This window comes from Poecilia latipinna, unplaced genomic scaffold (genome assembly GCF_001443285.1).
Source record: "Poecilia latipinna isolate Pla-1442-1.1 unplaced genomic scaffold, P_latipinna-1.0 Scaffold3591, whole genome shotgun sequence".
Classification (NCBI taxonomy): Eukaryota; Metazoa; Chordata; class Actinopteri; order Cyprinodontiformes; family Poeciliidae; genus Poecilia; species Poecilia latipinna.
Window position 1 is genome coordinate 1 of NW_015116207.1, and position 26,354 is coordinate 26,354.

Here is a 26,354-nt window from a genome sequence, read left to right on the forward strand (position 1 = left end):
ATACCTCTTCAACAAGCTGTCAAAAAGACAGATGGCCTCCATCTGTCTATTTTCATTTATTTAAGAAATATGTGAAAATATTCTGTTAACATGACCACTTGATATATAATGTTAAAAACAGAAAAAAATCTTACAATGTACCAAGTTGTACACACTGGAAATGCTGACTGCACTTAACTGTCATGCAAACGATGTTTTTCATCATATTTGCACAACATGAGATCAAATTTACTGTCCTCAAGAGAAGAATGTGTGGAAATCTGCTGTATCAGGGCATCTCTGTAGCTAAAAGACTGTTTCTGTACATAATAAATTGAGAAAATAAGCTGTTTTTTTATGCATATCTCAGGTCCACTTCCTCCGCCGCTGCCTCCTCGCCGCCTGAGAAAACCTCGACCCACTTCCCTTCCCAATATGCCTTTACTCTCCTCTCAACTTCCTGTCACTCCTCTCTCTCTCCCTCCTCCGGTTCCTCCCAGACGTAAGAGACCCTCAGTCAAACTCTTAAAGATTAAATCTGTCTGAAATGTAATTGTTTTTCCAACCGATTTCTTCTGCTTCTTTCAGTTGATTTGCTGGAAGAAGAAAATCGTTTTAAAGTCAACATCAATGTCATCTCACTTGGTCTTGGAAAACTGGCTGACATGAGCCAAGGTCAGGACACACACACACACACGCACACGCACACACACACACACACACAAATCAAAGTTTATCATTTTCCCATTAGTTTATCCTATGTCTGTTTTGCAGATGCAGGTCTGGAGACCTTCCAGAACCCGGTGATTTGTGGGAAATGTAGTGCTGCGCTGTCATGTCTCAGCTCAGTATGGAAGAAGGTAAATATTATTTCATGGCAATATAACCTGGTTTTTGTTTTATTTCTCCAGTTAAAGACCATCCTCCCTGTAAGAACTCACATTAGCACGTTAAATTGCTCCTCTGTTTTGCAGTTGTGGGTATGCGAGTTCTGTGGGTATGAAAACGGTGTAGACGAAAGTTTGGCCCAGGTGTGCATCGGTCAGCGTGCGGGTGTGCGCACTGACGACCTTTACCTGCCGAGAATGAGCGAAGACGACTACCAGAACCTGGAGGACACGATGGTTGTTTTCTGTGTGGACATTTCTGGCAGCATGACGGTCACAACAGAGGTGTGTGTAAAACAAAAACCTTAAACGAGATGCATTATGCAACCTAGCAACCTATGTTACCTAGCAACCCCAGTGGAGCCCAGCCTGTTACCTAGCAACCCCAGTGGAGCCCAGCCTGTTACCTAGCAACCCCAGTGAAACCCAGCCTGTTACCTAGCAACCTCAGTGAAGCCCAGCCTGTTACCTAGCAACCTCAGTGAAGCCCGGCATGTTTGGTCAGCTGGTTTTACTCTGTATATGCTGTACAATGTACAAGTGTTTTGTTGTTGACTAGACATCTATAAGCCACTTGCTCAAAAGAGACTAACATCTCTAAGAATGATTTTGTGCAAAAACTGTAATGAACAGTTTTTTTTATCGCCCGTGAACTATGTTCATGGAAGCAAAAAAAGTGCAAATTGTTTTTTGTTAGTAAACTAAGTGGGTTACTTCGGCTTCCATCTTTATGTTTCTGTGCAAATTTTGACATTTTCATGAACATTTATTTAGCTCTGCCATATTTTTGCCTAATTAGTTGGAATTTCCTATGGATTACAGTTTGATATAACTTCGGCACAGCCCCATGTTTGGGTGTAAAACCATCTCACACAGACACACAACCAAGTCAGGAGATAGTATAGAGGAGCGTTGTCGCCATAAAATTTCCAAATACACCAAAAAAGAAAGTCACTAGATTTATCACTAGTTGGTTTTTTGAAAAAAAAGTCACTAGAGGGGTCAGAAAAGTTCATAAAAATAACAACATGGATAAATTGACCTCACCACTGCTGACCGCTCTGCTAACCCCCATACTTGGCCACGCCCCTCAGGGTCAATTTTTTTTCAAAATTTGCCAAAGTTACACTTTCACAGAAAGGTTAGTTATACTTTACAGTCTACATACAGTCTACCTTTATGCTACGTCTTTATTTACTAGCTGAACCTCAACCAACTGAATTTAGGAGCGACTTGAGAGCAAACAGCTAAAAGATCTGCATGTTCAGCATCTCCAATAAAAAGAAATGTAAACGATCTGTAGAAATACTAAGAACACAAACCACAAGTGATAAAAATCTGGTGTTCCAGCTCTGATAACAGCAGACTAAACGGCAGTACGTGACACTGATGAGAAGCACTTAAAGCACAGATGTCACTCCCACAACAAAGATTCAGCTTTCACAACAGATATGATCTCTGCTTTCGGTTTCACGAACACGTCTCCATTAGATTCAATCAGAACGCTCTATTTGGCTGTTCTCTTCTGAAGTCTTCTTGTTTTGTTAGAAAAATGACTTCTGAAAGGGCATTGTAAGCATACCTCCATGTTTCATGCATTTGCAAGATGGTCGTTTTGTTGTTTCAAGTAAAAAGAGAAAGAGCTGCAAGTAGAAACACCTACACAAGTTTGACCCCATTAAACCACAAAAAGGTCACAGTCTTACGTACAATCACTTCTCTATGATTTCTCGTTAGGTGACTTCAGACAGCGGCCCAACGCTTCACATATCCAGACTAGAGGTGAGACATTAATTTGTTGTTGATTAAATTAAACCCTGTGTGAAATCTGTTGATTGTGGATTACTTGGCGATTTGTTGTTGTCCGACAGGGAATCCAGGATGCTCTTCAGAAGACGCTAACGTTCACGCTGCAGCAGACGCCGCACCGTAGGGTGGCCCTCGTCACCTTTAATGATGAGGTAGAACTGATGGGCCGGTCATGTTTGAGCCAGATCGTTCATATGAGTCGTCTTTTAGGATGCATTCACACCAATCCTGTTTAGTCCATTTCAGTCAAACTTTATCTAAAAAGTCCAGTTCATTTGAAGAGGTATGAATGCGTAATCAAACTCTGGTCTGCCTTCAAACCTCGGTCTCAGGTCAGTTGAAGTGAACTCTGGTTGGGGTTTGAATGCATATGTGAACACAATCAGGCCAGAGACTGCTCCAAAAGTAGGATGAAAACTACAACACAGGGCATTCTGGGTAAATAAAGCCAAAATAAACATGTGAGTCTAGCGCTACAGGGAAAAATGGCTTGTGTTTTTTTTTTTTTACCAGAGACGAAAGAGAAATCCTATAACTGCTAAAATCTGATGCTACTCCGTTTTCGTTTATATTTTGTGAAAAAGAAAGTTGCACTGGTCTGAAGCTTTTGTGTCGTTTCCTTCAGTGGTTCTTGGTGCAGCGCCCCCACTGGTGAGGAAGGGAACTGTTGTTTATTTTTGTTTGGATCGTTTGACAGTGTAGTGTGACAGTAGGAAATATAACAACATTGCAATTTTGGTCCCTAATCAAGCTAAGGATTAAAGTTATTGGTTGACCTTGGAGAGTCAGCTGCCCACCAGAAGCCGATGATTTGGGTTATCTAGAGGAAACTAATAGAGGTATAATTTCATATTAACTTTCTCTACATCTTGACATTTAATTTCTGTATTTCAGATATTTTCCTGCTTTTTCTTTAATAATTGGATTTCTATTGGATGCCTCCGTCATATAACTAGGTCCTCATTATTATCGAACAGTTGTGTGAACAGCTTTTGCAATAAGCCGTTGTTGACTCAGAATGTGTGGTCAATAAGGTCCAAAGTCAAATAAAACCTTTGAAAATGAAGCATTTAAAGATGAAATGTGATTTTGTTTGGTTAAGTTTTCTGCTGCCTGTCCTTCAGGTTGTTATCTACGGGGATGGCAGTCGGACTCCGCTCACCATCAAGGACTGGGCGCTGGTTGACTACGAACACATCTGGAAACAGGCTTTGGGCTACAGCGTCCCTCACTGCATCGCTGAGACATACCAACATCTCACCCAGAGAGTCAAAGAGTAAGAAATTCAGTCAAAAAAGTAAACAGATACAACTTATTGTCTTCTAAAGTTAAATGGTGTACAAACACAGAAACACTACCGGTGTTTTATATTTCCGTATCTTTCAGGTTAAGGGAAAATGGAGCAACAGCTCTCGGTCCGGCAGCGTTAGCTGCAGTAGCTTTAGCATCAAAATACCCCGGCTCCAAGGTGAGTGAGGAATAACTCCAGCCAACATCGACATTTCTAAAAACTGAGAATTCCCTGAAAATCAGCCAAACACATAAAATACTAAACCTCCCAGCAGGGGGCAATCAGAAACTCTTTTTACATATCACTTAAAATTTACTCTTTAAAAATTTACATTATGTTATAATGTTATCCCACATCAAAAACATACATGGAGTGTTGCCTTGATTTTTTGATATATGTTTGAGAAATCCTTTAATCTCCATGGAAACCATTCAGCTGTGCTAAACGCCTGGGTGGACACAGCTCCTGTTATATGAGCTACTTCTCAGTGAAACGCTGATAAAAACGTCACCAAAGGGTTAATAATGGAGCAATGTTGTGGTGACTTCCTGAAGGCAAAGTTTCAGAAAGAGGAGGAGTTTCTTAAAGAGACAGAGGCCCAATTTCAAGTGAAATTTCATTTTTGATATACATAGTATTTTTATAATGCCTGAACATAACATAGCTACCTCTTTATTGGTATAAAATGGCACTATGAGCCTGGAAAATACATAATACTGCCCCTTTAAAACAAAACTTACATTAGCCAGATCTTATGCTAAAAATTAAGGTTCTGCTGTGTAATTTTATCTGAGAAGTTGTGTGTTTAATTCAGTTGCTTTGCAGCCCTGAGCAGTTGTGTGACGGCTTTATTTCAACGTGTGTTGCAGGTCATTTTGTGCACTGATGGCAGAGCCAACATCGGACTCGGTGACATGGAGCAAGCTCAGTCCTCTTATGCAGAGGCTCTGTATTTCTACAGAGAGCTGGCTCTGCAGGCAGTAGAGAAAGGGTCAGGAAACAAACACACACACTAACCTCCCCCATTAACTCCATGCTTGAATGTTTTTGTTGAATTCTTAAGGATAAATAAACAATTTCTTGTTTTTCCAGAGTCATAATCTCAGTAATGTCCTTTAAAGGGACAGACTGCTGCCTGGCTGGCATTGGGAGAATGGCTGATGTGACCGGAGGAAGGGTGAGACAAAATAAAACTCATTTAACTTTTTATTTAACATTTATTAAAATGTCTAAAGAAGAACAAAGTAGCCCTGCTTTACATTTAAACCACAGGAAGCTGGTCACAAGCAGTAGTTAGGCAGCTTATTTACTTAGCATGAATATTTAATTTAATCGAGTCCCACCACTGATCACAACTCATCCAGAGACATAAAACCTGCACTGCCATTGAGAAGGCTTCATAAAAATACATTTTAAACTCTTAAATGTTTTGCACCCCTCAGGTGAACATTGTTAGCATCGGCACCATGGCGTCAGAGATCCAGTCCATTTCTGAAGACAACGTGTTGGCAACAAGTGTCACTGCAACCCTGCTTGCTCCTCATGGAGTGTGAGTGGAGACTGAAATCAAACACACACAAAAAACACTCAAAAATAAAATTTCAAGAGGGAATCTGAATCTAAATTATCAAGCTCAACTTGGTATTGATATTATCAATATTTTGGACCTCTAATTCTTGATAGTTGGTCAAAATGTTATGGCTGATTGGTGTATTGATATATGAAATAGTTCTGACAACTGAACCATTTTTCTCCCTGTAGATATTTCCCATATGAGGAGGAGAACAATCACAAACTGGTGAGAGAGATCGGAAACGTAACAAAGGGACTGGAGATCACCTTCCAGTTTGCTGTGAAACCAGATTGCATGGACTGTGAGTTAGTCAGGAATAAAAGAACTGTTAGCGCAGAAACAAAAAGAATATCTCCAAGTTGTGTTTTGCTAAGGGATGCTGTTTGGTTACCAGATTGTCTCCAGAGGAACACGCTTCCATTCCAGCTGCAGCTCAGCTTCAAGACCAGAGACCAGCAGAAAGTCACCCGCATCATCACCGAACAACGGCCAGTGGCCACCAGCAGGTTAAAAACAAAACCACAGCTTATTCCCAGTATCACCCAATACACCAAACTGGTTTGTGTTTTAGATTCTTTGATACTGACTTCAATTGGTCGGTTTGGTCTAAAGTCAGATTCTCCTGGGAAGACTCAACACGGCGGTGCTGGCCGTCCACTGCGCTCAGCTCTGCGCTGGTTTAACCATGGAGGGCCGCGTGACTGAAGCACAGAGGCAGCTGGCAGCTCAACAAGACCTGCTCCATCACATCAGGTACTACCAACCCTGCCAGACAGGAAGCAGTGAGGAAACTACTTCCTCTCTGAGATCTGAGTAGCGACACTTTCATGGAATCTTGCTGAGAGTTTTCACATCAATCCATCAAATTTTGAATTTTTCCAAGTGCTGTCATTACACATCTCACTACATGTTTACCAGACATCTGATAGGCTGGTAGACTCTGTTTGATTAGGGACCAAAGTTACAACATTTGTTACGTTTCCAGCGGCTATTACTATGATTGCAACTTATTATTTTTATCAGTTCCAACCATGTTCAGGACTGAAGAAGCCTTTTGAATTTGAGGTGAAATGCCTTCAAGAAAAAAGAGAAGAAGAAGATGAAGAAGAAGAAGAAGAAAAAGACGACTTTGAATCCCATCAGAATGCTTGTTGACTTGTGTGGGAATAAATCCATTCATTTTAAAATGCTAAAGTTAGATTAGAAAAATTTGGTTAATTTTAATCGCTTGGTTTAAGCGTGTTTTTTAATGTGTATTGATTATTTTCTGTCTCCGTCTCAACTGCAGTAAGCTGAGGCCAATCCAAAAGGAAGAGAGTATCTATGGCAACTGGATGGAAACCATGACGACAATTTGTGGCAACATGGCAGCAGACTCTCAGGTGCCTTTCATTGACTAAACTTTTAGTTTTAGCCATAAAAAAAAAGTTAAACTGTGAAGAGAAAACATGCCAAACATGTTAAGTTTGACTGATTAAGATATTAAATGCTGTGAAATTTAGTGGCGCCTGATAGCATGTAGATTAAAAGATTATATGAAAACTGTTAATTCTTTGCAACAAAAAGCAAATGTTTTACAATCTTGCAGTTTAAATATCCCATAAATGCACATTTGTTCCCTTATTTTGGAGCAGTCTCTGTCGGACGAAGCAGCTGAGGTGGTGTACCAGATGAAGAAAGCCAGAAGCATCACGGCGCTCCCGTCCAGAAAAAGACTTTAGGAAGGAAAAAGGTCATGGAAGCAGTGTAAAAAAAAAAAAAAAAAAAGCTGATTCTACAGAGAGAAATATACAATGTGAATTAATGAACGGCTAGTGTTAGTTATCTATGTTGTACCTGTGCAAAAGCTGCAATTCTAACATACAGCCAAAACTAATTTGGCATTTTATTTTCATAGTTTTATATTGAAGTTAAAGAATGTCATTTTAAGATAATAAATCTGGGTTGAATGCAGTCCAAAATGGGTCATGCTCTCTGAATAAATCAGAGCAGAGCCATTAAACCAAGTGTTATATTTCTGTTTTATAGAAAGGTCATATATAATTTCTCCGTGTTTCACGTAAAATAAAGACTTTTATGTTTTATTGCAAAATAAAATCATGTCTCCTTCAATTTGTTCTCAATTTTCACACTTAATTCAGATTACCTGACTATTCTGCTCAATTAAGCTTCTCTAGAATGAGTGGAAATATTTTTTTAATGGTGTTGAAAGTAGAGATTAATAAAAACTGAGTTTGTGGTGTCATATATGTGGGTTGTACAAAGAATAATCAAAATATTGCAATCTCTGCACACGCCCACTCAGGCGTTTGTTGCTAGAAACCACAAAAACAAAGCAGGTTTTAATCAGTTATTTTTCATCCACATCTTCCCACGTTGTTCTCACTCTGTTTCTGTTAAGCTTCAAATGTAAGCAGAAGAGTAAACGGCGTCAAAAACATCCCAACTAGAATTATTTAGAAAGAAAATATTGATGAAGACTAGCAAAGCAAGGCCCTGTGGTAAAGATATGCTATGTACCCATTACTTTGAGGAAGAAACATTCAGCTACCTTGACTCTGAGTAGCTCCAGTCTCACTAACCGTTAGCTTGACTGAGTAACTGTCAACATCTTTGAGTGGGTGTTAGCTTGAATCTTAGTAGTTGTGAGCTTAAATTTCTAGATTCAAGCTGCTTATAAGTAATTGTTAGCTTGAATCTAAGTTCAAGCTAACTCAGATTGAACTTAACTGTTAGCTACTAAGCTTGAAATCTAAATAGCTGCTAGCTTGAATCGAGTAGCTTTTATTATGGACATAATTAAGAATGTTAAAGGTCTCAACCTTTAACATTCTTAATTGTGTCCATTTTTTCAGACTAAAATGATATTTAGTAACATCTTAATTGTCTAGTTTTTCCTAATGTATTGCTTTTTCACACTTTATTCTTCAGCAACAACCATACATGCTTCAGACACTGACTTATTACACATATAAGAAATAAAACACAGATTAATAAAAGCACTTGGTAACGTGTCAATTCAACAAGGTTTGGTTTGAATTTGGATTTTCTTTATTGTCTAAAACCCACAATAAATAACTGTGATAAAGCTTATTGTATACTAAAGGAAGGCTATGAAGTTTGATTAGTAGAAAGGCAATGTCTATTCATCAACACTGAGCTTTATTAGATAGAACAATCTACAAAAAATATATAAAGCTAAAGTTGGGGAATTTTAATAATTATGTTCTAATGCTTTCAAACAGATTATTTTAAAAACATTAACACTGCTTAGAAAAATGTACAGCTCAATTCAACTCAGTTTAATTTTTTTAAACTGTTTTGCAGTTAAAAACTCTTCTACTTTATTCCCTCTGAACTCACTTTGGTCTGTTAATATAGGCATATTAAGCATTAGGTGAAATTAATCAGATATGCCATAGATACAGAAGAAAAATCTGACATCAGTTTTTTTTTACTGCCAACAAGTGGCGGGAAAATGAACTGCAGTTCCTGTTGGGGTTTGCTGATTCATTTAACTCATTGCTTAAATTGTCATAATGATGCAGCGTTAGCAGGCGGAGTGATCAGACCGGTTCTGGTTGAAAACAGCCGGTCTACCAGGACACAGACTCACTTATCAGCAACCTTAACGGCTGATCTAAAGATAATCACATATTTTTACAGTGGCGGAAATTTACCCCAGGTCCATTTTTTCTTAATGAGTCACTGCAAAACAATGAACTTGATTCTGCTACACTCAGGTTCGTGAGGTTCGTTGTCTGGACTCTGCTGTTTTATCTCACGCTGTTTCCAAGTCTGCTTCTCTGGTAGAAATTAAAACTCTTCACTTCACCTCTGATCTGCCTTCTTTTGGGTCCAACAAAACACCAACCATGACATGTTTTTTGTCAGTTAAATTAAAAATACATAACCTATTTTACTGCAAACCATTTATTTTAATTACACATCATTAAACTAAAGCTGGGGTTTTAAAGTAACAATAAAGTCTGAGTTAGGATTTATGGACTCATCACTCATTGCAGTCCTGCAGGTTTATCTTGTTTAGAAAAAATAATAAGAAACAAAAACATCATACAGTGTCCTAGATTTTTCAGCTGATGTTTTCTCTGTCTAGATTTTATGTTTATAGTCAGAAATAAAAAATGTGGATATGGGTCAACTTGGCTTCAAAAAAATCCTGCATTATTTAGTCATGCTTACTAAATATGTGCACTCAAGTCTGCTTTGAGTGAAACTCACTGGATGTTTATGGTTCAATTTAAATTAAAAACAGAAAAAAAATATTAATAAAAGAGGAATATCTTGTGTTTTAGATAACATTTTTTAATTTTCTTTTTTTTAACCTTTCAAAATGTAAATAAAAATTTTCATCTGGATGAACAAAGTCTATGCTATTTTTGTACTACAGTTTAGGGCCACATGCAATCATTCCTGTCCCTGCAAATGGCCCCTGAACCCTACGTTGGACCTCCTGTTCTATAACATTATTAATTGCTCCCCTTTGTTTAAACTGCCTTCCAAAGTTTTCAAACCCCTTGAGGGTTTTTGCATTTTGGCACTATTCAACCACAAACTTCATTATCACATCGCTCCAAACACACCAATCAGCAGCAAAACATGGCAGTGGCAGTGTCATGCTCTGGGGGTGCCATTATTCATCAGGAAAGGGAAACTGATCAGAGGTTTTTGTAAGATAGAAGACGCTAACTACCGAACAATCCTGGAAGAGGATAAACTTTCCAGCAGGACAAAAGTAAACATACACCCAGACATATATCCAACTGAGAATCTGTGACAAGAGTTGAGAAGTAAAGTTCAAATATATCCTTCAGACAATCTGACTGGACTAGAGATATATTACAAAAAACTCCAAAGAGTGGAAAACTGTTACATGGAAATCCTGAGCAGAAACTAATCAGAAACAGAATCAGGAAAACATTAGTACAGCTTTTCTGAGACGTGCCGTGATGCATGAAGATGTCACGTCATCACCTAAAAGCAGTGTCAACTGTGGGAAACATTACAAATCCGCGTGCCCTTAGACAAACAACTAAGACAAACAATGAGACAAAGAGTAGTGATGAGCACAAGATGACATCTGTAGGAGAGGTTTTCTAAAGATGGTGATCTCTCAGAGCCTGGCACAAACCGATCAAAACATGAAAATCCTAGTTTTTATTAAAACACTGAGCTTTAGACAGTAACTTTGGTTTAATCAGTAACTTTGGTTTAATTAAACATCAGTCAACTCCAGAGCTTCAGATGTGAAACTAAACAGCCTAGTGTAGTCGAATAAAATCTGAACGACCCGCAGTTGGACCATATGGAGGTCGCCATTTTGTCACCTGCGCAATTAAAACTGAAACACAAGATGTCAAAGTTGTCCCACAAAACATCTGGATTTAGGCAAGCTACCTCAAAGTTTTCATACGGCGTTATAAGACATGACAATCAAACAAACAAAAGTTACCGGTTTGTTATCTATTGTTTACTATGCTAACAGAAGCTAACACTATTAGCACGAGCTAGGCGATATTAAATCAACAAAAGTGACAATGCAGCATCTTTAAATCTTTGTAAGACACTTTTCCAATGTATTTGAGAAAATATTTTGATCGCGATGCTTACCGTTAACAGCTTGATTTGGAAACCGGAGCTTTTCGCAGCAAACAAACGCCTTTCCGGTTGGCATTTCCAAGAAGCAGCAGCAGCAGATGTGGGTTTCCCATCTTAAGGCACTGGCAAGCTTCACAGAAACGAAGAGAGGATGAATGGAGAAAAGCACCAGAACATTCTTGATAAGAATCTAAGAATGAAGCAGGTGTGAATTTCTAAGCAAGACGACAGAGTAAAAGAAACTCTTAATTACTTTCAGAGAAAGAATATCAAACTGCTGGAATGGTTGTCTGATTTGTTTACCAAGAATCTTCAATATTTGAAGACAGTTAGAGTGAAAGAATGGGTCAAAATCACACTTGACCAACACATGTACTTCATTCAAGAGGCATCTTGAAATTGTCAATGGCAAAAATGCTTTTTCACCAAGAATTCAATACATTTTTGATATTGTGGCCAGTTTGTAGTCTCTGGGTTATCCCATGTTTTTAGCAATAACTTAATTTCTGAACTAAAATGGCTTCCATTTTCTAGAAGTTGTATTTTAATCTTTACTTAGTCTATTGTGTTTTCAGATTATACCTGTAGCAGCCTGTAATCTCTTAAAATTAGAAACAGGACTGGATTTACAAGGATGTGGGCCCCAGGGCTGTTCTATCCTCTAAAGAACCAATATTTCGCTAATGCAAATGATGGTACATTAATAGGTAGTTCTATACATGAACTGTATGAACTGATAACTGGTAAAATCTGTGGAAATGGGGGCCCTGAGCTACTGCCCATGTAAGCGCTCAGGTTAAAAATAATGAGAGCGTTCATGTTCAAGAGTGACAAAATGCTAATGTTTATCTGTTTTTTTTAAACTATATATATATATTAAGTTTTTGCATATATAAAACATAGAAAACATACATTCAAAAACCCACAATAAACCCTCGGGGTATAAAATAAAACAAATCAAGATTGAACTAAAAAGGAAAAACAAAAAAATAAAAATAACAGCATTGGTAATAAGGAAAACCCCCACTCAAATAAAGGAATAAAAAGTACACTTGCCTGTAAGTTAGTACAAGTATAAGAACACAGATAAATAAAATAAAGTTTCAATCTTCCGGCTCTTGTGCCTAGATAAAGTATCACTCTCTTGTTAATAAATACCAGTTATATGTATTAATATTAATATTCGTAGGCGCTGTTCTTTTATTTTCTTCAACACTATTCATTCGTTTCAGCTTGGTTGCTTTCAAAAGTTTCATGACAATGTCCCATATTTCTTTAAATTCACTGGTGTTCATTTCTCCAAAGTAAAACAGGAGGCCATTTCACATTGCAGTCTTAGGACTGTCCATACTTCTCCATTTCAAGCTAATCTCCATCTTAATGAGCAACTCCAACTATCTATCATAGTGCTGATGTAATGATGTTTGTCAAGTCTTTGTTTATCCTCAGTTCAAGGAAATCCTTTATCCGTAAGAAATGCAGCTGAACATCTCATCAAACGCAGCTTCAGGATTGGATCTGCTGACTTTTGACCTACTCTGCAGCATATCTGAGTGTGAGTGTGTTCCTTTTAACTTAACCAGTCCTGCCACTTTTACCTGGTAAAGGGAGAGACGGGTGAGTGGGAGTGGCTCTGGAAAGAAAAACCTCCGCCCTCTATCAGGTATACCCACACGCAAGATTTTAGCCGGTTTAAATCCCAAACACGTTAAAACCGCTGACAGAGCGAGACAGTTCGGGCCTCAAGCATCTCCGGAGGATTTTGGACGTACAGCTTAAGGTATCTGCTTGTTATTCTGAAGTAGGTCAAAGTCATATGCTTACACAGCATAGAAGTAATCTGTCACATTGTGTTATTTAGTGGAGATTAGAAATGTATTTTTAAAAGAAGAAGTTTTGTATTTTTAATGCAAAACTAACACATAAGTAACTAAAGAAATATTTCGGAGCTGAGAGTCAATCATTTCTTAATATTGATGAAAAAGTACTTGTTCCACTGGCAGATTATTTTACCGATAACATGGAAAAATGTCTTTATCTGTCAATTGAACTAGAACTTTTTTATCAATATTATGGAATCACTGACTTAAAACAAGCCTGAAAATTTACTTGTAAGTTAGTTTTGTATGTTTTATTTCAAGTGTGTAAAAATATTTGCATTAGAGACTAGACCAGGATTCCTTGGTAAGATTTTGTGTGTTTGCAGTGTAAAATGTTAGTTATCTGTACGCCCAGTTTGTGTTCAGCTCTGTTTGTCTGTATTACGGTTTATGAAAGGCTAATCTTCTCTGATGTGACTACATGACTCTTTAGGGAAAGTTGTGACATTTACTGAGTTTTATTTTGAAACATGCTTTAGCGTCATAATTTCCTGACCTTTTTCAAAGTGGTTGTAGTTACACAGTGACTGAGATCGAAAGTTAATATTTGATTTAGAGAAAATGAGGAAAAACGTGTTGTTATATTTGAACTTGATTCATTTTCAGTTTTTTAAACTCACTGAAAAAAGAGAATGGAGCTCCAAATTTTAAAAAAGAGTTAATTTGTTAGTTTGTCAAACTTAAATCATTTTTATCTGTTTAACATGACAACTTAATAAACTTTATATTCTTACCTGAATAAACATAATGTAATTACTTTTAACAAATCAACACATTTTTAAAAGTTGTCCTGAACTGAAAAGCTTTATTTTTTCAGTTCAGGAGATTTGCATTAAACATAGTAACTACATTTGTACTTAACCAGTTACCTTATTTTGAAGTTAGATTGTCTATCTTCTGTTTTTATGTCTGCAAAAACATTTTACTTTAATTAAAATCCATATTTGTGTCACACTAATGTTTCTCTATCAAAAGAACTGAAATCCCCAAACCTTTAAAAGTAATTTCATTTTACAAAACTACTTACTAAAATATAACCAAGTCAAGCTGACTCTAAAGTGGTGTTGCCTCCAAATAAAACAGATTTTAATCCAGTGAAACATGTCAAGTCCAACCCATGAAGGCGCGACTTCTCTATTTACTGGACTTGAAGGATTTGCTGTAAATCTTTTTAAGCTAAATGCCATCCCACACCTTCAGTGGTGTAGTGGAGTCCATGTCTTGAGAAGGCTAGTGGTCATAATGTTATGCCTGATCTGTCTACATGCCTTGAAAATACCTTTATGTCCTTTCAGTCAGGTGAAGTAGTTCGATCAGGTCTTCCCCTGTTTGAATTACCTTTATTAGTTGTGGTATTTATCTCCTGAACACCATCAGGGCCAAACACATATGTATCACTCTCAAAGAATGTACTTCCATCAGATGCTCAGATATAAAAGTTTAAAACTGCACCTACAGGCCAAAGAACATGTCCTCTCATTTTTGGACGTCCTCCACTGAAATTAACATTTTGTACTGTCCTTTACGGTCTGAGCGGAGACAGGAAGTCAGATTTCTTCTGATAGAGACTTTGCCAAATCTGATGAGCTTGTCCAATTGTTTCAAAAAACATACACAACATGGAAGGGTGCTGTCTTTATCATTACTGATGTTATTACTAAAGTCTGAGGTACAACGAAGCCCCATAAGAACTGTCCTTCTTATGGTTTTGGGTAGCTCATTGAGCTTGACAAGCTTTGAACCAATCTCTTAATTCCTACTGGTAATAGAGACATGGGATTACCTCAAATAATTAGAAATGTATGTATTCTTTTCACAATAATACTACTTTTTTAATCACCTTCCTTAGCAAAGGAAGACCATGCTGTACAAGTAAAGAGAAGTTTTATTGGACATAATCAAATATCGAACACTGGAAGGAGGGACGTTTAAGGTTGGCTTTGAAAGTCAGTAAAGATTTGGCATTTAAATATGAGATCTTTAGTAAGGAAGGAACATCGTCTGTCCAAAACGGAAACCTGGACTCATTAGCCGGTAACTGTCAAGAGATCTGTGTCAATGCGTATGTAGGGGAAAGGTCAAACAAGACTTTAGGGATAACACCAAGATTTTTCTTACAGAATTGCTTCAATAATTCAGCATATGAAAAATATTTTGTAAGAATGTGTTTTATATTGTTTAGCTTTTCAATTATGTTCAAAACCCTATGTGTGCTTCCTCCCTTTCTTTCTCCAAAAAGCGGTTATACATTTTACCCCCAAAATTTATAACTAGCTTATATATTATAAAATCCCTGTGGTATTGTATATAATGGAAAAATATTGGCAGGTTGCAGTATTCATACCTTAAATATCTGGAACCTGTATATATACAGTATTTGAACTTAATGTACGTGAAAATGCAGGAGAGAATCTAACCTCACTTCATTCCTGAAGGTTTTTTGAACATCCTAATCTGATCTGAGATAAATGTTTGGAACAAAACTCCAGTATGCCATGCTTTACTATATTTAGATTTTTCTTCTATTAACCCTTAATTTTCCCTAATCAGATTTTTAGGGATTAGGAATTTTCATAGACATACAATGTCCTGCCTTATGCATCTGTGTCAATGTAGGGGAAAGGTCATTCAAGACTTTAGGGTTAACATTAAGATGTTTCTTACATAATTGTTTCATGTTGACTTCAAAACTCCAAAGTGGTTCACAATACATTTAGCCATTCATTCAAACATTCACATGGTGATGGTGGTAAGCTACACTGTAGCCACAGCTGGCTTTTGGGAGTTGGACTTTCTGACCACCACCAGCAGACAAGATGGTTGAAGTGTCCTAAGGTCACAACGACTGACCTTCTGCTTTCTAGGGAGATACTGTCTAATTCATGCCTGTCCTTTAGTTTTGTTTCAGGATGTCTTTAAATGGCAGTTTTTTGACCGAGGAGCAGTTCACATGCTCTATATGCCTGGATGTGTTCACCAATCCTTCATCCATACCATGTGGCCACACCTTCTGCATGGCCTGCATCACCAGATACTGGGATGGATCTCAGGTGAGAGACTGTTGAAGCTTCCTTCAGTCGACTTTTATTCCTTATTTTAAGCATGTTTTTGTTCTTTAAATGTTCTTGTCAAAGACAGAGCTATGCAACATTTTTCTTTCTATTGTGTCATGCTAACTTAAATAAAGCACTAAAACGACCCCTTATTACCAGTGAAAAAAATAAAATGTTAGTCAGCAGTTAAAAATGAATTAATTTTTGTAATTACAAGGTTCCTTCTGCAGAATTCTGAATGAAACAAGGGTCAAGATTTAGGAAAGTACAATACAGTCAAATGTAAAGATGTTTGGATCCAGAGCTCCTGAGCAAGGAGCAGGCCTTCTCGCTGCCAGAGAGAGAATGACAGTCACGCACTTCGTCCACCTTGATGTCGCAGTCATGAACAATGGGTGGAAGAGACACTGAGGTTGTCCTAGTCGTAGGGTCATAAGTTCCCCATGTCATTACAGAATTTCATTCCTGAAACTCCTCTTCCTGTAGCTGGAACCAAAGTGGGTTAAGACAGTGCCTTGTTGTCCCTTGTTACTTATACCAGCTTCCTACTGTCAGTCCTTCTTGACTGGAGGTACAACAGTCACAACGGCTATATTTCAACTGTATGGTCATTCTTTCATCTTCATTACCTTTTCGTTTGTCTACTGTCATTTCTGATTTGATCTCTTTCTCCTGGACATCCCTTCACCTGTTCCATCATCCTCTTCCAGGTTTGCCAGTGTCCTTTATGTAAGAAGACCTTTCAGAAGCGACCGGACATCCAGATCAACAGGACTCTGCGAGAGATAACTGATCAGTTCAAATCTATGAAAGGTGGAGGGTCAGTGAAGGACAAGAAGGGAAAAATGATGGGACACAAAAATCACAACTTTATGGCAGAACTAAAAATGAAGCTGCCAAAACCTCTGGCCAAAGACGTTGCAGCTCTGACCGGCACAACTCAATCCCAGGGTAAGTAATCCACAGGGTTTGGATCGAATCAACCAGGCTACGCAAAACGTAATCACATGTTGACGATATGCACGGCTGTAATAAACAAGATGTAGAGGTTGCAATCGAGCATAGACCACACATCTTATAAAAATGGAGAGGGTTCCCCACTCAGAACTGGAGGTTTGGACTAGGACATTTTTCAAAGTTTCATGCCTCTGGTAAGGCACAGATTAAACAGTGGATGGGAACATTCACTACGTCAGAACTTATTTGGCAAATGCATTTCCAAATCCTTTTAGCGCATGAACTACTTTTCAGAAAAAACTAAAAAATTGTAAAACCTGTTTTTGCAAAACTGATGAAGTTATTTCGAATCTTAACATCTCCATCAACCTTTTCTTATGTGATATTTAAAAAAAGAAAACGCATTGAAAAGTTTGACAGAAATATGGCAAGTGATTGAGAAGCTGCGGTTTGTTATGTACTTACTATAAATGCGACTCTCATGGTGGCAGTATGTTGCAGCTCTGTTACGTCAGTTCTGATTTGTTCTTATTAACATTTGTTCATCATTTCTTTGGTTGAGGCCTTGGTTTTTTTCCGTTGATTTCCCCTCTGGTTTTGGACGCCGTGCAGGTGCAAAAATTTGTCCTCTTACTTTGTTACATTTAGACTGTTGCCATGGTGCGTAACCATGGCAACAAGTCTTTTTTTTTCCCTCTCTAATAATCTCAAAAGCTCAAATAATACTTGACTTGTGACTCCGAGATGATACGAGTCACAACATTTGTTTTTCCTTTGGAATTAATGAACTAAAAGAAATGAACAGAGACGATGATCTAAATCACATCAAGTTAAAAATCCTGGGGTGAAAAAATGTTTAGGATCAGATCTATGAGGAAAAACAAGAGAACAGCAACGTGAAGATTTCTCCTTTATACAATTAGCTTGTTGTTCTGGTTGGTTTCATAACCAGCACACCTGTGAGGGCTGCCAGATTCAGGTCATTTCACATTATGCAGGAGATATATGACTTTCCTGTCAGGGTTATGTAATCCAGCGATGATGGAGCGATGTAGGAATGTTGAAGTACCGTCCAAAAGTTGAAATGTTGATTAAATGTTAGATTCTGTTTTCTTAAATAATAAAAATATATTACATATTAAAAAGGACCTAACATCATTTTTGTGTTTTTGTTTTTGGCAGCGCATTCTTTCCCAGGCCTGTCCACGTCAACTTTGCACCCGACTGGCACAACCACGATGGCTTTGTCGGTACCGAACCACCGCGGGTCTTCCAGTCTGAACCACAGCCCCGAGAATCAACATCTTAACCATCATCACTTCCCTCATATGATGTCCTACTCCAACAGCCGCAGGAGGTTCACTCTGAGTGGAGCGGCCAGTAGCGAGAACGTCCCTCTGTGCGAAATCCATAACAGAGGAATACTGGTAAAACAATCAGCTAACTTTGCATTTCATCCACATCTTCTCAGTATTATTTTACATACTAACTGTTTGTATTTCACTCGGGTCCCGAAGCCTTAGAAATAACTTTTTAGAAACCATTTCCAGGCTTTAGCTCCAGAAAAACGTGAAACATTTCCAACAATCCAATTCTGATCTTTTCACCCTCCCAAAAAATCAGATTTGTTCCACTTCTATATACAGAAGAAAAAAATCTGATTCATATCTGAATGGATGATCATAATTATGAATGAAAAACAACAAAACAAAAAAACAAGAAATCTGTAATGGAGTGAATCCATTTTAACAGCAACACTTCCTCTTTCTGCTTTCAGCTTTACTGTAAATCCGACCAAGTGTGCATCTGTCCTGAATGTGAGATCGAAGACCACAACGATCATGACACCGTCACTGTGGAGGCCGAGTGGATGGAAACTAAGGTAAGAAAATAAAAGCTTCTGCTGCTGTTTGGATCGACTTAAACTGACTGGAAAAGATGAACAGTCGTTGCTCAAGAAAGTGCAAGTGATGACAGACACCAGCAGTTTCCTTATGCTAAGTAAATTTCCATTTTAAAAGTTATCGTTTCATCGCTGCTCATAGCAACCAGTTTTACAGGATGAAGGGAGACACTTGTGCACTGCAAAAACACAAAATCTTACCAGTTGACATAAGACAAAATTAACTTAGAAGTAACTTTTTGGTAAAATATGGGAGCTTGTTTCCTTAATATTGATGAAAAAGTGCTAGTTGCAGATTATTTAACTTTTAACAAGACATTTTTCCCATATTAATGAAACAATATGAGTGAAACTAGTACTTTTATGTCAATATTAAGGAATGACTGGCTTAAAACAGTTCCTTTATTTTACCGAAAAGTTGCTTCTAAGTTTGTTTTGTCTTATTTCAAGTGTGCTAATATATTTGCACTAGACCAAAAATACTTGGTAAGATTTTGTGTTTTTGCAGTGTGCTAGGCTTTAAATCAGCTTCAGGACATCATGGAAACTGTTAGCTTGAATTTACAACCATAACAATTTCAGAAAAATTGGTGCCTATCAAAAGTAGGCACAAAGGAGCCAACAGAGGGAGTAAAGGTGATTCAAAAGTTTATAAAAACACTTTGAGGTTTGAGTTTTAAGAATCTCATTTTGGACTGTTATCTTCAGCCTTCAGGAACAATTACTCCTCATTTACACAGAGAGCTGGTGACTGAATATAAGACATGGACTGATCATATCCTTTAACACAGAACTGCCCCTTTAACGCTTCTGTCTTGTGATTTATAATCCAATCATCCGTTTTACTGTTTAAGAACTTGTGCTTTAGTGGGCAAAAAGCATGTCAGCCATGTTTCTTTCTTTGTCCAAGTTTGTTTAGATAAAAACTCGTAATTAATGTGATTTTCCTAAACACCAATATTTTTAATGACTAAATAAGATACATTTTCTTTAGTTACTGCTACACATATAGTTTTAGAATAGAAAACTCACAAGGAGTATTCCTTAAAATATTCTGATAAGAAAGAGGGCACACCTCCACAAACTGCTTATGTCCTCATTTGTCATCGTTCCTTTTATGCAAACGGATACAGTAAGCTACTTTACAAGTTGCCATGTAATGCTACCTTGCAGATATTCAGGTTCGATGCTGTTAAAACCTGCTAGAACCTAAATAATCATTTTTAGTCAGACCTGTGAAGATGTTTCAGTAATCGATGCGACTAAAGATAAACAGATGAGTTTCTCTAGATCTTACTTAATCTTGGAAATGTTCTTCAGGTGATAGAAGGCCGACTTTGTAACCGTCTGTATGTGGCTCTGAAGGTTCAGGTCAGAGTCCACCTCTAGTTTCCAGCTGTAATAACTGAAGCTGTACATCGACTCGAGATCGTTCCTCCTTTGGTCCAGAGATAATAACTAATAAATCAGTGTGTGGATTAGTTCAGTCACCTGGTGGCATCATAATGTAGAGCTGTGTGTCATCTGTGTAGTTTTGATAGCTAATTTTATATTTGTTATAATCTGAGCTACTGGGAGCATTTAGGAATGTAACTCATCAAAGCACATCACTATTATACACTTTTATTAATAATGCAAAGCCTCAGTTAGTAGGATGAGATGCAAAATCTGAAATTAACTTTAAAAATAACTAATATAGGAGAAATCGGTGCCACAATGTTAGAAGAAGTTGTAGTGGGTGTAATTAATGTCTGGGTGTTTTTACAGATGCTGCTGAGGGACTCAGAGCAGGACATCCAGGACATGATCAGCGAGAGGAGGAGGAAGATGGAGCAGATCAGGGAGTCTGTGACGGAGCTGGAGGTAAAACAACGTTACACCAACACAACCTGCACAGATTAAGGTCAAAATTACATATTTTTAAACTATTCTAGCTATTTTAAATGATACAAAAAGCTATGTTACCTCTTTAAAAAAAACATGGTCTCATAAGTTTTCTAAATATTTTTATACCTTTTCCACTTCTCCCCACAAAAATCACCAACTACACTTCTCTTTTCTAGTTTCTCAAATTCTGCCTTTCTCTTTGATTTGCTGTTAAATTTTGTGAACTGGTTTAAACAATTAAAGATGTTTCTGCTTTTATTTTTTACTTGTTCAAGACATATTTTGACACATCTCGTAATATGCATCTATAATAGCATACATTTAATTTAGTAAATTAATTCCTACTAATTATCTTTCTTTGGGTTTGTCCTGTTTGTGAATTTTAAATATATAATTATGCTTTTTTAAAGTCAAATTGAAAAGTCATGTAAAACTCTGACTAAGTTTTACCATAATCTTCAGTTTCTAAGTCTTTTCCTAAATTACTTCCAACCTCCTCAGATGGCGGTGGAGCGGGAGACGTCGGGCACCGTGTGCCTCTTCTCGGCGCTGGCCTCCGCCATCGAGCGGTCCCAGGCGGAGCTGATAGAGGTGATGGATAACAGCCGCAGGTCCGCGGAGCATCAGGCCGACGCCATGATCCATCAGCTGGAGAAGGAGATCGAGGAACTCCAGAGGAGAGAAGCTGCTCTCGCTGAACTCGCCCAGTCAGAGGATCACGTCCACTGCGTCAAGGTGGGTCACAACTTAAGGTTGATTTCATTAGGAAACTCTGGATGTTTCTGTATTAATTGGTAAATGTTCCCCAGACTTTCCCCAGCCTGTCCACGCCTCCAGTCACCAAAAACTGGACCGGAGTGTCGCTGAATACCGACCTGGGAACGGCCGCCATCTACAGATCTTTGGCAGCTACAGTGGAAAAGTTCCAGCGAGATCTAAGGAATATTCTAGAACATGGTTAGTAAACGAAAACATAAGAGACCAGATATTTGTTAGTTTTATAACTGTACACTAAAATATGAGCACAACTTTTTTTTTGGTCCAAAAGAGATTAACTTCTTCTATGGTAATAAAGAGCAGTTTTTGTTAACGTGTTCAGTGAGTACCATTAATCATGAAACACTGCCCTCTAGTGGCCTGATTATTTATTTCAAAGATTAGGTTAACATGAAGCTTCGTCTCTTTTATTCCCTTAAAAAATCAGTATGTTGTTGTTGCGCACAGATTAAATTGTGAAACTGTTGTAAAATAATTTTAATGAATTAAACTTTAGTTTTATTGTTCCAGCTCCTGAAGCTCTTTGTTGTTTTTCTTCAGGTTTTCCGTCTCCGATATTGGAAGCCAGTCTGGCACAAACAAAGCCCAGTGAGTTCTTACTCTAAATTTAAACAAACAGGATCACAACACTTCATTTCATCAGATAAATAATGTTTTCCTAACTAAAAACTTCACAATTTATGGCAGTTTGTAACACGTAAATGTTTGTTTGTTTCTCCTGCAGGAGAAAGGAAGATGCAGGATTTTGCATGTATGTTACATTAAATTCATAACATCTACATTTCCTTGTTTGCTATATATTTTAGCTAAATAAAAATAGTTTTAAGAAATTTGGAGGATTTAGCTAAATCTCTTTCTAAATGTTTTAGATCAACTAAAAGTTTCACACCCATTTGTTATAATTAATGCTTCAGTAATATGGATGTTGATAATGGGAATATTGCTAAAAGTACTATAAAAACAACTGGAAATGTTACTTTTAACGCCATTTTTAATATTATTTCCTCAGTGTAAGCGACACTGTTCCAATCATTGCTACAAACTAGCTTATCGTAAAATGAGATAAAGCTGTTAACATGGTAATCTTGGCAAACCTAAAACATTTTTCTGACCATAAAAAAACAAAAAATCTTTTCCCTCATCACTTTCTTTTTGAGGTGTAAAGAACAACTTTTCAAGTCTGTCAGAAAAAGCTTGTTAGCTTAGCTTAGCACAAAAGTAGCATTAGGAGAAATACAGCTAGCCAGGCTGTGCTGGCATATTAAAAATATGTATGCCAAAACACGTGGCTAGCAAATTTTCTTTTCCAACATTATTTTCTGTCCATTCCAGATTTTATATTGGGCCAAGTTTTCAGATAATTTCTTGAAAAAACAAAAGGTTAGCCTAGCTTAACCTGAGAATTAGCAGTTTGGTAACTACCAGTTAGTCAACTGGAAAACCAGTGTAAAGATTTATTAATTAAAAATATGTTTTTGAGAGCCAACGCCTAAAGAAAACTGTTATAACCAAGCTAAACCTAGTCTAATGACAAGTATCATAAAATCGTACAATTAAATGCATTCCTTCCTAAGAGCCAAAATTGAAATGCAGACTTTACCAAAGACATTTCAATAACTTTTCACATCATCTAGCATAACAATGGCATAAATTAGCATGATTGTTAGCAATTAATTTTCATTTAATCTTTTTTCAACACAGTGAACGTCACCCTGGACTCCAATACTGCCCATCCCAGACTGGTCCTGTCAGAAGACTTGAAAAGTGTGAGCTTCCCGTTTAGTGGTTACAACACTTAATCACTAAGGCGTGTTTTATTAGATTTTAGAAAATCTGGCTAATAATCCATTTTTCTGCAGGTTTGGTGTGGAGATCGACACCACCACGTTCCAGATACTCCAGAGAGGTTCGACAGAGTCGTCTGTGTCCTGGGAAGAGAAGCAATCTCCCATGGAAAACATTACTGGGAGGTAATAGGCTGTTCAAGCAAAACAGAAATTACAATTTCTAGTGAAATTGACAAGCATGCACCCTCCAGAATAATACATGTTGCTTTCCAGAACTTATCTGGAAAATGAAGATCACTTCCAGGAACTTACAGGTTACTTTCCATAACATACAGGCAACATGATTTATGTTACATTCATTGAATTTACAGGTTAATCTCAGTTTAACGGTTACTTACAGCTTACTGACTCTTCAGGGTTACTTTATAAAAACTAAATGGGAAAAACATCTTACTTTCTGTAAACTAAAATAAAAAGTTATTCAACAGGTCGTTGCTAGGTAACCAAAGAATGAGCGAGTTGCTAGGTAACCAAAGAATGAGTGAGTTGCTAGGTAACCAAAGAATGAGCGAGTTGCTAGGTAACCAAAGAGAGAGAGAGAGTTGGTGAATTCCACCACCTAGCTTAGCTAGCCGTGAGAGCGGTTAAAACCTTTCCTCTACTTATCTCCCAGAATGCTGTGCGGTTCTGGCTCAGAGTGTGTTATCCATCATGTGTCTGTCATGTTATATATTGTTACTGGTTTATTGTCCAGCTGTATTTGTGACAGTATAACATTCGGGACTAGATGTAAACTGTCAACATTACTGGTTGGATAGTTTTGTTCCAAGCTGCAGTGTTTCAGGATTCGCTGTTTGACGGGGAACATGCTGTGCTTCCTGTGAACAGGTGGAGGTGAACGGGAAAACGGACTGGGATCTGGGCGTGGCCAGACAGTCCGTCAACAGGAAGGGGAAGATCGATTACACCCCAAACAACGGCTTCTGGTTCCTCAGCCTAAGAGACAAGTGAGTTCAATTTGATAAAACATTTTAAAAGACAGATGAAAAACAAGCTTAAAGGTTGATTTTTTTCCAAAGATACTTTTAATCTAATGAAAGAACCAAACTGCATAGTTTCATTTTATGAGTATTTTCAATAAATATTGCAACAATAAAGCTGTTTGCTCAATCGCTTCAACGTCCTGATACTAATAATAAAATAACTTTATTCTGGTAACGTTATGACTTTATTCTCATTATTATGACTTTTTTCTTGTATTATAATGGGACCTTTTTCATGTTAAAACCCTTTAACTGTGTCCATTCTTCCCTCCATGGCTCTGTAGGCAGGCAGTCATAAGAAAATATAATTGTTTTCTTCTTCTCCCTCAGACACAAATACGCCTTTCGCTCTGAGCCGTGCACAGACGTGGAGATGAACCTCCGACCTCATAAGATTGGAATATTTGTGGACTATGAGAAAGGAGAGGTGAAAACGATACAAAACCATTTTTAACATCAATCTACCGACTAACGGTTGGATACGCTGTTTTACTGTGAAGTTAGATAACTGTCCTTTTTCTTTTCTTCTTCCCACAGGTATCTTTTTACAACGTCGATGCCAAAGTCCACATCTACACTTTCCATGACATCTTCACCGAAAACCTCTTCCCCTTCTTCAGCCCCTGCACCAACAAATCAGGAAAAAACGAAATGCCGCTGATCATCACTCCAGTACACATGGAGTAAAAGCCAACGTGTTTTTAAAGTTCCTCAGATACTTCAGAATGAGTTTTGTTTCTGTTTTTACAGCTTTTTCCACCTTTATGAGTAGAAATCTAACACATAATTAGAGTTAATTATGAGTTACATCATTAACTCATACTGTAGTTGGAATCCCAGGACTGAACCTGATTTACAGTTTCTGTTTTTCTTTGTTGCTGATGCTTCTAAAAACAAGCTAGCCTCACCTGAGAGGCTCAGAAAGTGGAAAAGGACAATAATTTCTGACTTTATTTGGTTTTCATCTCTTGAACCATATTTTAACAATTCCATTTACAAAATGTACGTTATTCATGTAAAATACCTTTAAATATTTACAGCAGAGGAAAAACAGTGTGGCTGCATTTTTCACAATATTTAGTATCATAGTTTTGGTTTAAATGCCATATTCAGTTACATTGAAAGGAGAATTTAGATGCTTTTGAAGTGGGGTTCTGTCGAGAGGTTATTAGCAGCTAACAACTTACCTGCAGTCGATAACTATAGTAGCATCTTTATTTTCCATGACAAGAGTTTAGAGGCTAAAGCTAACTGCTAGTCTGTGCTGAGCAAAGGGAAAACTGGATGTATTCTGAAATGACTCCAATAAAAAAAAAAGGTGTTACTTTGTATTAAATGGTTACCTGGCAGTGGTTGGAACCTTCTGCTAATGTGCTAATAGTGGAGCTAACTTTTTGTTTAGCACTTTTAGCATTTTTGTTAACTTTAAATATGTTTAGCGCTCCCAGTTTCCTCTAAATTAATTTTTCTGTATAAAAGCTAAAGCGTTAATTTACTTGATAACTTCTAGCATGTGAAACTGAGCTCAGGAGTTTCCACTGGTTTTAGCCTGTTTTTTATTTTCCTGCTGTGTTATATATTATGAGTTCATTAATAAATAAATAACAGTACTGAAGACATGTTTTGCTGTGATTGAATCTTATTTACTGTGAAACCACTAAGTTTTTACATCCACTTTGAAAAATATAAATGTGCACAAAATCCAACTTTTATCTGTCGCTTTAGGATTTTATCTGAAGCATCCAGTAAGACACTAAATGCTACAATAAAGCGATTTGTTTGAGATTGTTTTATGGTCTTGTATAAAACAGTATGAACTGTTTGGCTGGAAATAAAATTTAGCCTTAATACTTTTGCCAGTATCTTTGAACTGGAGAGACACACAGTGGTTAAAACACAGACTAGACCT

At 37.4% G+C, this 26,354-nt stretch overlaps 2 protein-coding genes across 3 annotated transcripts; both read left to right on the forward strand.

Annotated features, from left to right (window-relative positions):
• Positions 1-6: 6 nt before the first annotated feature.
• On the forward strand, positions 7-7,380 carry LOC106941294 (circularly permutated Ras protein 1-like). Its single transcript, XM_015024262.1, is given in 17 exon segments — positions 7-481; positions 568-654; positions 754-839; positions 954-1,151; positions 2,604-2,648; positions 2,738-2,827; positions 3,800-3,951; positions 4,062-4,143; positions 4,836-4,957; positions 5,059-5,143; positions 5,409-5,515; positions 5,728-5,840; positions 5,934-6,045; positions 6,152-6,292; positions 6,828-6,921; positions 7,174-7,233; positions 7,236-7,380. Coding segments are annotated over 17 exon segments (1,773 nt in total). The 5' UTR covers positions 7-336; the 3' UTR covers positions 7,290-7,380.
• A 5,457-nt stretch (positions 7,381-12,837) lies between these two features.
• On the forward strand, positions 12,838-26,062 carry LOC106941296 (nuclear factor 7, ovary). 2 transcript variants are annotated; one of them, XM_015024266.1, is made up of 15 exons: positions 12,838-12,938; positions 15,936-16,088; positions 16,802-17,042; positions 18,231-18,475; positions 18,826-18,930; positions 20,719-20,814; positions 21,340-21,573; positions 21,648-21,795; positions 22,156-22,203; positions 22,340-22,366; positions 23,317-23,381; positions 23,475-23,585; positions 24,291-24,409; positions 24,776-24,872; positions 24,983-26,062. In XM_015024266.1, exons 2-15 carry the CDS (start codon positions 15,948-15,950, stop codon positions 25,130-25,132), a joined length of 1,827 nt encoding a protein of 608 aa, XP_014879752.1. In that variant the 5' UTR covers positions 12,838-12,938; positions 15,936-15,947; the 3' UTR covers positions 25,133-26,062. The 2 variants fall into 2 exon arrangements, with proteins under 2 accessions (XP_014879752.1, XP_014879753.1); XM_015024267.1 differs by having other exon boundaries at positions 12,858-12,959.
• The last annotated feature ends 292 nt before the right edge of the window (positions 26,063-26,354 follow it).